At 42.1% G+C, this 13,953-nt stretch overlaps 1 protein-coding gene across 1 annotated transcript in view; it reads left to right on the top strand.

The window, feature by feature from the left end:
* The window catches only part of LOC131107779 (testican-2-like), a 32,141-nt gene that overhangs the window by 1,244 nt on the left and 16,944 nt on the right, over window positions 1-13,953 (top strand). Inside the window, exon 2 of the mRNA XM_058058077.1 lies at window positions 2,154-2,519. Coding sequence (XP_057914060.1) covers window positions 2,154-2,519 — 366 coding nt within the window. The remainder of the gene's footprint in view (window positions 1-2,153; window positions 2,520-13,953) is intronic.

Below are 13,953 nucleotides of genomic sequence, written 5' to 3'. Positions count from 1 at the left end.
TATGTATAATTTATAATTAATAATAATATAAATAATTATATTAATAAATATCAAATTTATTTATATACATTTTATTTAATATTTATAATTTATAATTAATAATAATATAATTAATTATATTAATAAATATCAAATTATTTAGGGGGGCTTAAGAAAATAAAATAGGCCTAATGACGCCACTGGTCCTGCTCCTGTTCTATGGTTATCATCACACTCACTGACCTCTCATTGCTAGCATGACGATGGTGACTTTTTCAGTTGTAAACATTCTAGTTAACCCTTGTATTATGTTACGGGTCAATTTGACCCGTTTCAGTTTTTGAGTTGACCAAAGTACTGGTTATCCTTTCTTTTTCTTCATGAAATTTTGTGACTTTTCCTCATCTAGGGTCATGAACTGGTGTGTAAAATTTGGACACTCTGAGGTGTCGTGGTATGTCTGTGCTGAGTTTGTATACAAAGATGATGTTGCGGGTCATTTTGACCCGGACACTTTTATGTGGGTATATAGCTGTTCAGATCCAGAAAAAAACATGTCTCTTTGATGTAGTTTATTTTGACTGCCCAATTATTTGTATTTTGATTGCCTTTGAAGAGCCATTCAGACCCAGGTGTGTGTAGAGGAGGAACTTTCTCTCCCTTGTCCTTGTCACTGTTCTCATGTCATCTCTTTGAGATGCACACCAAAAATGAGCTCCAGAAGGTTTACAGCTGAAGAAACTTTATCACAGATATTGAACTGTGATAGTGATGCAGAGGAAGAAATTTCAGAGACAGAGGATCTTCCAGAGACTGAGGACAATGTTATTGATGATCCAGATTGTACAAAATCTAGCTATGCATGGAATATGCAAGTATACGCAGGAAAGCTACCTGGAAGAGCATCTGAGAAGAATCAGAAGATGCATGTGGTGCTGGAGATGAGTGAAGGGCTGCAAGGTCATAACATCACATGTGACAACTTCTTTACATCCTACCACCTCGAAGATGAACTTCTAAAGAGAAAGCTGACTATGTTGGGAACAGTCGGAAGAAATAAGCCAGAACTTCCCAGTGAAATTCTGAAGATGCAGGGCAGACCTCTGCATTCCTCAATATTTGCTTTCCCTGAGAAAGCAACAGTTGTTTCATACTGCCCAAAGAGAAACAAGAATGTTCTTGTCATGAGCACGATGCACACAGATGCATCTCTGAGCACAAGAGAAGACATGAAGCCACAAATGATCCTGGACTACAACTCCACCAAAGGAGGAGTTGACAATCTGGACAAAGTCACAGCAACATACAGTTGCCAGTGCAAGACTGCTTGTTGGCCCTTGGTGATTTTCTACAACATTGTGGACGTGTCTGCTTACAATGCCTATGTCCTGTGGACTGAAATCAACCAGCAGTGGAATGCCGGCAAATTGTACCCACGTCGACTTTTGCTGGAAGAACTCGGCAAAGCACTCGTCACTCCCAAGATCCAGAGGTGAGCCAGGCCACCTCAATCCCCAGCAGCTGTAGCTGTCGTTGAAAAGGTCAGGATCAAGTGGATACAGGTGTAAAGAAACGGAAAAGATGCCAGGTCTGTCCCTTCCGAGAGGACAGTAAAACAGTACCTTTTGTGTGAAATGCAAGAATTACATCTGCAGTATAGTTACATTCTGTCCATCATGTGGAGAACACTGAATCTGTTGAACATTGAAAATCTGAGAAAATGGGGCAAGTTAAATGGAAAAAAGTGTTTGTGAAGAGGGAAAAACTTCTACTAAAAACTTCAACTAAATAGTTCTTAAACATAGTGTTGGTATTAAAAATGTATTGTATGTCTCTTTTCTAAATGCTTATATGATCTAAAATAACGTTGTTATTGGTTCACCTGATTTTTTGACTGTTTTGAGTGGATTTACACAGTATGGGTCAAAATGACCCGCAACATAATCAATGTAATTTTTTTTCAACATAATACAAGGGTTAAAGTCCACATGCATTCATGAGTAGTTTTCCTTTGTAAACAGACCCACATGCAAACATATTTGGTGACCATCCACGTGCAGCAGCCCCCCCCCCCCACCCCCCCCCATAGAAGATTTACATAGGCTACACCCCTCCCTCTCCCCCCTCCCCGCAGAAGAAGAGCATCCTCGAAGCTAATCACTTTCTCATTCCAGCCTCAGCATCCACGGCACCCTCCTCCTCCTCTTCCTCATCTTCCTCATCTTCCTCCCCGAAGCGGACAACAGAGAGCCGGCGCGTGCGTACGTGCGTGTGTGTGTGCGTGTGAGCGCGACGACGTGTTCTTCCATCTTCGGCCGCCCCAGCTGCTCCACATGGCGGACATGGTGCGCCTCTCCGTGCCGCTGCTGCTGCTGCTGCTGCTGCTGCAGCTCGGCTCCGGCCTCAGCCTCAGCCTCCAGGCCGACGCGAGGAGCGTCAAGGAGGCGGAGAAGACGGGCAATTTCATGGAGGACGAGCAGTGGCTGTCCACCATTTCCCAATACAGCCGCAAGATCAAGCACTGGAACCGCTTCAGAGACGTAAGTGCGCCAGTAAAACACACCAATGCGCAATTTGGCAACTTGTTTACCGGATAAAAACAACTATGCGTCTTTGCCGTGTCAATATCGAAGCTGTTGGTTCTCTGTTCCATTCAATGTGCTTCATTTGGTTGTTGGCGGTCATGGGTGTTCAAGATGCGGATGCTGGGGTTCCGTCTGATGTTTTTGTCCCACCAGAGGCTGCAATATCTGCTGCCTCTCATCCTCCTAAATCTTCATTGGACCAATTAAGGAATTAAGGCAGCCTGTTGGTGCCTTCCCTCATCTCATGGGGGCTGGATACCTCGGCTTCCCGCCACCCGTCCCGGGAGATTTCCTAAACAAGAGAATTAAGCAAGTGGAGCAGAGGGGTGGAGATGGATTGATGTGTATATTACACCCCCCATCCCCCCTCCCACCCCCCCCCCCCCAACCAACGCCTGCAGGGGTTCTCTCGATGCATCGGCGACCGATATGTATGGATGTTGCCTCCAGCTCTGGAAACATGATTACAAATGACCCCCCCGCCCCCTCCCCAACCCCACAATAGGATTTGAACAAGCGTGAGTTGGATTAGGTTCCACATGAGTCCAGTTAATTGTGTTTTAATTGATCTGGGGCGGGTCCTGCAGCAAATGAGCGCTATCATTCTAGGACGGGAAATGTGAGCGTCGGTCTTCTCGATACAAGCCAACACTCGTCAGGCTGCAGAGAGAAACGGGGGCTGACGCTGGTGATCCCATATCATCATACATACCCCCTCCACCCCCCCCCCCAACCAAGATAAGTTGCAGGACGACATTACAGATTGCAGAATTATTTTAGTTTTCTGCACATAATGAAGTAGCATCTCGGTATTTCTGGTTGGGTTGGAACTCAAACCTTTCCGATAGGGAATCTTGTAAATCCAATGAATCTGTTACAAAATATGAACAAATACATTTTATGGGCAATAATTCTCGATTTACATGCTGAAAACGATGCAGAACTGCAGAATAGCTGATTGTTGATGCGGTCTGGCTAAGTCGAATTCGGTAGTTTCTCACCTTCTTTCATCAAAATGCACTCGCAAATTTCTTTGGCCCCATGGCGGGTTATTTAGCAGTTACACTAATATAGTAAAAAAGTAGTTTATGTACAAATACTGTTTTGAAAACCGAGGCAAAAACCAAATCAGAAACAGGAGTGTACAAAAATGGAGTTTTGACCGTAATTGACCGTCCAACCACAGCTCTCCAAACTACTCGGAGTACACAAAAGGTCCCATATTGTATAGTTCCACAATTTTAAATCGGGCCCTGTCCATACGTAGGCGAGTATCTCATAAATCTCATTGACCTATCAGATATCGCAGCTATCTGGCACTAAAAAAATGAAGATTTGAGGACAAATCTGGTTATGTATGGATGCAAATACCCTGAGTTTTATGTTTGTAAACATCACTGCCTGCAACAAAGTATGCTGTGACATCACACACGACCTGTGTTTACGTTAGAAACAACATGGATGCCCTCGGAACTGTGTTGGTTGTAGCTTGTTTTTGCTAGTCCAAATACTGCTTAATTGGTTCCCGACCTGACCGTGGTTACGTGAATTTCTGCAAAGTGGGATTCCTCATTTATAAATTGTATATTTTGTAAGTTGTTGTTTTTGTTTACAACCCTCTAAATATATATTTTTAAATATTAGAGCCCACCAGACATGAACTAACAGCCCTATAGTTACCTTTACACTGATATTACCTAATATAGTAGACAAAATAGGACATCCTATACTTGTATGTACCTACTGTACTGTACTTCCTGCAGTGGCTACCGTCTCATCAATGTAACATTACTGACACCTAGTGTCCAGTTCAGAATACTACATATCATCAGCAGCTAAAACTGCTGACTGAGATAGTTGTTAGGGCGCCATGTTTTTTTTTTTTTGGAAATTCACTCATCACTGTCGGGTTTGGAACCAATGAATTGTGATAAACAAGGTTTTACTTTTGGTTTTAGATTTTTTTTTTATGAATTGGTAGCGAAAACAGAGGTAAAGCTGAGCTGTTAATAATCACAGCAATTGGCCGATGCCCGGTGGAATACATTGCCTGTGGCTACGCATTAGCAGTTATGGCTGCATAGACATTTTTTATTTTGGCTGGTCATAGAAATGCAGCACGATCAAAGATCATCCCCTCGTGTGTAAAGATGTCATGATTGTAATTCATCGTCAAACACGCTTCCTCCTTGGCCGTCTCTCGCCATCGTCTTTGTGCGTGTGGCCTCGCCACATTTGCATGCGCAGCCAACGATCCGAGCGTGTTTGAGACCGGTAGCGGTGAAGGTGATGGTGTCTCTCGTGATGACGGGAGAAGCCTCCCAGGGGGGTGAAGGATGGGGGGGGGGTGGCTCACCAATAGCAAGCACTTGCTGCCGTAGCAACGGCAATCTGTGTGCACTACGGTGTTGAAATGGAGCGAGCATCTCCGGGAGTTTGACGACTCTATCCTCCTCTCCGAGCAGATGCGGCGCATCCTTTAGTGGGAATTCTCCTCTCCGGCGAGGAGAGGAGAGGTGCGGCCGGCTTTATGTAATCAAATATAATATGCAATCAGCCTTTGCCGCACAGTCTGAACTGGAAAACGAGCGCTTGAGTCTCTGGGAATTACATGCACTCAGCGGCATCGTCATAGGTATTCCGATTACACAAATTGATGTTGACTCGCACGGCCCTCGGAGAGCCGCATGCTGAATATTAATCCAACACTGGAAAGCAATAATCAAAGCTGCGCCGCATGAAAGAGGAGCTCTCGTGCTCCTTCCATAAACACGAGATGCGCACCGTCTCTCCCTCACAACACACAAGCAGCAGTACTGTAAATATTTAATATGGATTCCCGTACTAACCCTAGAAGAGCAGAATGGGGATAAGAGGTCTCTGTCACTTCCAATACATCCCTGCTCCAATTCAATCTATTCCCAAGAAGACAAGAGGATTAGATTTAACAGTTACAGTCAACAAATAATAGAATCCAATCCCTTAATCTGACAGGTGCACTCAACATTTCATTCCACTAATGCACCCAATCCACACGGGGGAAAGGAAATTCAGGAGAACCAAGAAGGAAGTGTTCATTTATTTATGTATTTATTTATTTTAACAAACCAAACACACTCTAACAGAATGATGTCAAATCAACTACAATTAGAGTGATGTCAAACAGGAACAACAAACTGGCGAAACAACGAAAAACTCTTCTGGTTATGAGGCCGGCAATACGTGGCCAAGCGCTTCAAGAAATATGTACATTCATATCTGTATCCACTAACATATACATACCGTATTTTCCAGACTATATTTTGCTATTTTTTTCATAGGTTGGCTGTTCCTGCGACTTATACTCCAGAGCATCTTATAAATGAAAAAACTGTTTATGTCACATAAACACTGTTAACCAGCTAACCATTGTGTTAGCATATCTTACACCTATTCAGCCTGTTCTCTATTCTTTTATTGTTAGAACTTGCCTTCCAAGAGTACGTAATGTCTGTTTTGGTCAAGTTTGGAAAATAAATTACCCGCAAAAAATGCCACTTATACTCCAGTGTGACTTATGTATGTTTTTTTTTTTTATACCTAATGATGCATTTTTGGCCTGGTGCGACTTATACTCCGGAGCGACTTATAGTCCAGAAATTATGGTGTTTATTTACATGTGTATTTCTACTAGGATACACAGAAACAAATCCTCCAAATGCTTACCACCTGATTCAAATAGCATTGTGTGTCTAGGCATGTGAGTCTGGCCTTCATCGTCTCTGTTGCTCACAGGAAGAGAAGATCACACCTCCCCCAATGAACATTCTAGCATTTTCTGTAGAAGCCGTCTGCTCAGGTTGTTGATTTCATTCAATCGTACCGCTTGTTGATTTTCCTTTATCACAGATTCAGGGGGAAAAAAAATGCACTCCGACGTGGCAACACCAACATCGGCGTAACGGAGACACAAACGGAAAAGTAAAGAAAAATACTTGTAATGAAAATAACTTGTTTTTCACTCCTATGTTAAGCAAAACCAATGAATCTGTCCCAGACACCCGCAAATACGTATGATCGGATACATTTAATGGAGAATAATCATATCCCGTACATCCTGGCGAGATTGAATTCAATTGTTTACCTTCTTCGTCAATTTTATATTTTATATTTTACATTTTTTAAATTTAAATATATATATTTTTCATTTAAATATTTTTTTAATTCAAATATATATTTTTAAATATATATATGTTTATTTAAATATATATATTTCTTAATTTAAATATATTTATTTCATTTATTATTATTATTTAGCAATGGCACTTGATAAAAATGCTCGGCATCAAGTGGGGAGCGATTATGGATATAGCACAGGGAGGGTGGACTAGTTTGTTGATGCCATGTTGCAGGAAAGCCAACATTGTGTACGAAAACCTGTGTTAAAATACGCCATTTAAATGTATTTCTATTACATAGCCAATTTAGGCTAGCAAAATCCTACCTGGTATGATTCATTGCCCTTCTAAAGAGAAGCAAATCCTACTAAAACTAGGTCATACCAACGGCGACTATCTCTTACTGTATGGAGAGAACATTGAATGCATACATTTTGATCCGTTTCCCTTGGGAAAATGATACTCTCCATGTGACATCACGGATCCATGAAATGGGAGCAAAGTTTCTGCGTTTGCTGATTTGGAACTCAAATGTGATACAAAGTGGATGATGAATAGCGGCTCAGCAATGCCAGTTTCTCAGTATGAAGCTGTTTTATTGGTGGCATCCATCATGCACGTCAGGGTGAGCTTGGCATAAAGGGCGCTGTGTTGATGATGATGATGATGATGATGATGATGACGTTTTTGCTGTTTTTCTCCCCCCAATTCACTTCAATTCTCCTCCCTTGGCCTCACAGAGCAGGGAAAAAAACCTTATCTGAAATGAGCACACCTCTCCCATTCCTGTCCGGTCCGGTCTGTACCTGCTACTTAATAACTTCATTTTTCACCATTCCGGCTCCCCGGAACATCAGACGCCTCGTCCACATGGAGATATTAAATATGCAGCAAGGCACTCGGGGAAGCTTCCAGCAGGCTTTACTCTTGCAGGATGTGTCTTCCGCACACCAGCCGCCATCCTGTGGATCCACGCTCATGTTTTTAGGACAATGTTGACAGTTTTAGTTACGCAAAATCACGTAAACCGCTGAAAATAGTGATTAAAAACGGTGGGACCTTGCTTAGTGTCATTAATCCATTCCACAGTGTCAGACTCTAACCAAAACATACTCTAACTGAAATAAATAATGTAAATCCAATCAATCTGTCCCAGAAAGCCAAAAATGTTAACGCAAAACAAGTCGAAAACTAAAAACAGTGGAACCTTGCTTAGTGTCATTAATCTCTGCCACAAGGTCAGACTCTAACCAAAACGTACTCTAACTGAAAGAAATAATGTAAATTCAATCAATCTGTTCCAGAAAGCCAAAAATGTTAACGCAAAACAAGTCTAAAACTAAAAACGGTGGAACCTTGCTTAGTGTCATTAATCCATTCCACAAGGTCAGACTCTAACCAAAGCGTACTCTAACTGAAAAATAATGTAAATCCAATCAATCTGTTTCAGAAAGCCAAACATGTTAACGCAAAACAAGTCTAAAACTAAAAACGGTGGAACCTTGCTTAGTGTCATTAATCCATTCCACAAGGTCAGACTCTAACCAAAGCGTACTCTAACTGAAAAATAATGTAAATCCAATCAATCTGTTCCAGAAAGCCAAAAATGTTAACGCAAAACAAGTCGAAAACTAAAAACAGTGGAACCTTGCTTAGTGTCATTAATCTCTGCCACAAGGTCAGACTCAAACCAAAGCGTACTCTAACTGAAAAATAATGTAAATCCAATCAATCTGTCCCAGAAAGCCAAACATGTTAACGCAAAACAAGTCTAAAACTAAAAACAGTGGAACCTTGCTTAGTGTCATTAATCCATTCCACAAGGTCAGACTCTAACCAAAGCGTACTCTAACTGAAAGAAATAATGTAAATCCAATCAATCTGTTCCAGAAAGCCAAAAATGTTAACGCAAAACAAGTCGAAAACTAAAAACAGTGGAACCTTGCTTAGTGTCATTAATCTCTGCCACAAGGTCAGACTCTAACCAAAACGTACTCTAACTGAAAGAAATAATGTAAATTCAATCAATCTGTTCAAGAAAGGCAAAAATGTTAACACAAAACAAGTCTAAAACTAAAAACAGTGGAACTTTGCTTTGTGTCATTAATCCATTCCACAAGGTCAGACTCTAACCAAAACGTACTCTAACTGAAAGAAATAATGTAAATCCAATCAACCTGTCCCAGAAAGCCAAAAATGTTCCCGCAAAACAAGTCTAAAACTAAAAACAATGGAACCTTGCTTAGTGTCATTAATCCATTCCACAAGGTCAGACTCTAACCAAAACGTACTCTAACTGAAAGAAATAATGTAAATCCAATCAATCTGTTCCAGAAAGTCAAAAATGTTAACGCAAAACAAGTTTTTGAAATGAAGTGGTGATGTCGACATTCCCCGGAGTTTGCTTTCGGAGCCGACGCCATCTTGGCTGTGATGTCACGACCACAACAGCTTCCGGGAACCTGATTAGAAACACATGAAGCCGTGAACTCACCGCAAAGTCGGGAAAGTGAGACGCACAACGATAACGTTCACGCTTAGCACGCTAACATGATGCTAACATCATTTAAAATATCACAGACTAATTCAGTGTATTAATAACGAGACAAGACGCGTGGCAGTTTGCATGCTAACCCGAGAATGTACACAAAACAAGGCACAATTTGAATGTTAACCAAAAAACACGCTAAGCGGGGCATATGCTAACCAAGGTTAAACGTACGGACGAAAAACACTTTTAAATTGAAGGGAGGAGGGGAGATTGCATGCATGCTTTGCACTTTCTAATATCATACAAGTGTAAAAATAAGCTAACCGCTAATTCATAATAATTGAGTGTTTTCCCGGGACCGACAAACTATTTTATTTGAAACTCCAAATCGTCCGACTTTGACTTGGTTGTCCTCCATCGAAGTCCAAAGTCATTTCAGAAGTAGCTTACCTGCGATGCGTTCAAGCGTCCTGGCACTTGATGCGTATACGAACGAAGATAAGAGCTCATGAAAAAGCCATTAGTCTATCTCGTCATCATGCCACTCGTTCCTAATCGCAGCCCAGATCAGCCGTGAGACTGCAGACAGTCCAGCGGTGCGTCCATGAAGCAGACGCGCCGTCTCGGGAGAAATAGTTATTTTTTCGGGGTTTTTTGAAGGGGACTGCTGGTGCTTTGTGAGGCGCTTTTGGCCGCTCACCAAAGGCCTACGTGTGCTGTAATTGAGTAGAAGGTGGGGAATAAATGCTTCCTTTCATGCGCCTCTTGCCTGCTGCAGTGTGTTGGTCCACATCTGAAGGACGCAGCTGCTGCAGAGAAACGGGGGGCGGATGGAAGGACTTTGCCAATCAATAAAGAACGGTAATACAGATCAAATTCATCTAGCTGCTACACCTTCTAAACACAAGAGACTAATAGCTGCAGAGCAAAGGATGCATTTTGGAGTATACGTTTTGATCTGGAATTGGGGACCCCTCTCTGGGTGCCAGAACTGCGAGCACTTCCACCACTCAGGCATGACATCTACCAATGACCTGCTTGTGATCCCACCGCAGTCTGCCGCAAATGGGCTCTTTACGGTCGACGGCTGTCATCAACTGCTAAAAACTCACCCTTAAAAATAGCACTTGGTTAGTTGGTCCGGTTGGTTAATTGGTTAGGCTTCAGTCAGTTGCTCTGTCATTTTGTCAGGTTGGTTAGTTGGTCCGGCTGGTTCGTTGGTCCGGCTGGTTAGTTGGTCCGGTTGGTTAGCCTTCAGTCAGTTGCTCGGTCTTTTTGTCCGGCTGGTTAGTTGGTCCGGTTGGTAAGTTGGTTAGGCTTCAGTCAGTTGCTCTGTCATTTTGTCAGGTTGATCAGTTGGTCAGGTTGGTCAGTTGGTTAGGCTTCAGTCAGTTGCTTGGTCATTTTGTCCGGCTGGTTAGTTGGTCCGGTTGGTAAGTTGGTTAGGCTTCAGTCAGTTGCTCGGTCATTTTGTCAGGTTGGTAAGGTTGATTAGTTGGTCCGGTTGGTTAGGTTGGTCCAGTTGGTTCATTGGTTAGGCTTCAGCCAGTTGCTCGGTCATTTGGTCAGGTTAGTTAGTTGGTCCGGTTGGTCAGTTGGTTAGGCTTCAGTCAGTTGCTCGGTCATTTTGTCAGGTTGGTCAGTTGGTCCAGTTGGTTCGTTGGTCCGGCTGGTTAGTTGGTCCGGTTGGTTAGGCTTCAGTCAGTTGCTCGGTCATTTTGTCAGGCTGGTTAGTTGGTCCGGCTGGTTAGCCTTCAGTCAGTTGCTCTGTCATTTTGTCGTGATCTCCTACTGGCCCATTGGTGCCATGGTTTGTTTGACAGTCGCTTAGTCCGTGTTAACATTTGGAGGTAAGGCCGTTGGTTCCTCAGTCAGTCAGTTGTTTGTTTTTTTTGTTCCTAGCGGGCTCGTCCGTCTTTCAGTTCATCCGTTGGTTGGTCGCTTATTCTTTCAGGTGCTTTGGCAGTTCTTTGGTTGTCATCGAGTTGGACGATCCGTTGGCGTCTCAGTCATTTGTTTTGTATGTCGGTTGGTCGGTCAATAGGTCCTTCGCTCTGGTGGCCTCTTGCTTGGTCAGCTGGGTAGTTATTGATCACTTATCGGGTTTTTTTGCTCAGTCGGTCGATTGGTTAGTTGTTGATGGGGTGATTATTGGATCAGGTTTGGGAGGGGCTTAGTCATTCTGTAAGGTGGTCTCTTTTTGGTCCAACAGTTATTTGGTTTTGTGTCGTGTACCAGTACCATTCATCCTTTTCGATACCGAGCTGGAGCCAAAAACCCGGAATCAATACGTCAACGATAAGTACTCTTTTTGCAGCGTTGTCCATTGCTGAAAACTATACTCGGTAGTAAAAAAACATGTCTCTAAATCTGCAATATAGCTTTATTTGGGTGTTTCATTCCACCAGGCTTGAAGTGAAGCACTCTAAAGACGAGACTCTACAGGATACATCAAGTGTTGTCGTCAGTTCAAATGAAACAAAGCCGCGTTTGAAAATTGTTGCTCCCAGAGATGAAATAGGCTCTCGCAGATATAGCGTATCAAGACAAACAAAAGGAAATCAATACAAAACCCAGAAGGCTTTTAAAGAGTCAAACTTTCCCGACCGCCTGAGGAGGTAAAACGATCGTGTGTATACCACTTTTCAGTCCTTTCTGGGAACAACACTAAGACGGGGGTACTACTACAGTATTTCTGACCTGCAATTCAATCACAGCTTAGCCGTCAAGCTGGTTCTGGTTTCCAGCAAAAGTATTAGCTCTTCCATCCATTCCTGTCGTCTCTCTGACCGAAGCTTCACTAATAGAAGCAAATCCCAGCTCGTCAGTCTCTCCAAATCCACGCTGATCCTCCCACTAAACACGCCGGCGGCCCTGCGAGGATAATAGCAATCGGACGACCCAAAAAAAATGTTGCAGGCTTTTGTTTCATCTCAGGTGTCTCCTGTGATGTGTGAATTGATGCTGACGGCGAGGGTGCGTTTCTCAAGCAGGGTGGAAGTGATAAGTGGCTGAACGCATGAAGGCCACGTTTGCCGTTTCGCCGCGTTTCATCAGATTAGATTCTGTAGCGCGGCGCTATCTGGCCTGGTTTCACTTGGAGCGCTGCTTCCTTCCAGGGATCCAAATAAATTCCACGCCGTTTAAGATGTTGGCCTAACCAACACAGCGGAGGGGCTCTTTTGGCTTGGGGGATGCTCTGGGACCACCAGCCACACTAATTGACACAAACTAGCGCCCCCAGCACCTTATGGTTTCAGATCAACATTTTCAATAAAAGTAACTGTTTATTATTTAACATAAAAAATGTCTTCTTTAAAAGAATGTGGCGTGTGTATTTATGCTGACATACATTTTTATGTAATTATTATGTATTTATAAATTATTCAAAAATCCACACACTTTTGTGGTGGTGAATACTGACGTGCGGGGATCCGGTGTATTCCGATAAAAATGTCAAAAACATTTCCATGCGTGCGGTTAAAAATAAAATGTAGATGTCACCCAAAGAAAATATGGCCTCTCTCGCTTGCGGTGTTTTTTTCTTTCCGTGGCGATTTGGTCGTGGATGAGATGTGGATGTGAGCAGCCCGGGTGGACGGCGTGTGGTACATCCTTGATGAGCACCCCCCCCCAGTCCTCCGGGAGATTACAGCTCAAGGCTGGGGGGGTACAGAGCCCTCTCTGTGTCGGGATTCATTCTGCAGTGCAGGTGACAGATTACACCCCCACTCTGAAAACCTCCGTGCTTCCATTCTAGAAGACGCATCAGACTCTTCTTTTAAGTGGAAGTGAGCGCGTACGGCAGATGCCGCCATCTTTCATCGCCCCTGATTTTTGGTCAGATGTGTAAAAAAAAACAAAAAAAACCCACATTCTTTCCAAAATTTGACGTTTTTTTCGTACGTGCTGTGTTTGCAGCAGGGGTGTCCAAAGGGCAGCCTCAAGGCCATTAGCGGCCCGCAGCTGTTTTTTTTTTATTGGCTTGCAGCACTTTCTAAAAACATAACTTAACCACAAAACTAAAAAAAAGAAAACAGAAAAAAAAATTCAAAATTTTTCAAAATTTTTCAAAATTTTTCAAAATTTTTCAAAATTTTTCAAAATTTTTCAAAATTTTACAAAATTTTTCAAAATTTTTCAAAATTTTTCAAAATTTTACAAAACCAAAACCTAAATAATATAGAGAAAAAAGAGAATTTTACGAGAATAATATTGTAATATTGTGAGGAAAATGAACATATTTTGAGTAGCATAAAGTAAAGAAATATTTTTTGTTGTAATATTAAGAAAATTTTAGAAAAAAATAGAGATTAAGGTTAAAATATGACCAAAGTAAATAAAAAAATTACTAAAGAAAAATAAATTAAAACAGCAGAAATGGAACAAACTGCTTTAATTTTATGACAATGAAGTCAAAATAAGAGAAAATGTGGCCTAACAAGACAAAAAATTGCATTTTTCACAATAGACTAATATTGTGAGGAAAAATAATTTAATCATTTTAGTAGCAGAGTTGAAATATTAAAGACAAAATGTTTTTTTAAAGACCTATTATGCTCATTTCTGGCCCTTTTGTATTGAGTTGTTGGCTCCTATAGAGCAGCTACACACAATAACACGCACAGAAAGCTTTCTAGATCTTCCAGAATCTGCACCTATTCCAACTGGAAGAAATTCAACCCTTGCTCTGTAGCAAATATCAACCAGTTGGTTTGTTTCCTGTCCCGGCCGGCATTGT

The sequence above is a fragment of the Doryrhamphus excisus genome, chromosome 20 (assembly GCF_030265055.1).
Source record: "Doryrhamphus excisus isolate RoL2022-K1 chromosome 20, RoL_Dexc_1.0, whole genome shotgun sequence".
NCBI lineage: Eukaryota > Metazoa > Chordata > Actinopteri > Syngnathiformes > Syngnathidae > Doryrhamphus > Doryrhamphus excisus.
The sequence above is the reverse complement of the archived record's forward strand: the minus strand, read 5'-3'. Positions and strand labels throughout refer to the sequence as shown.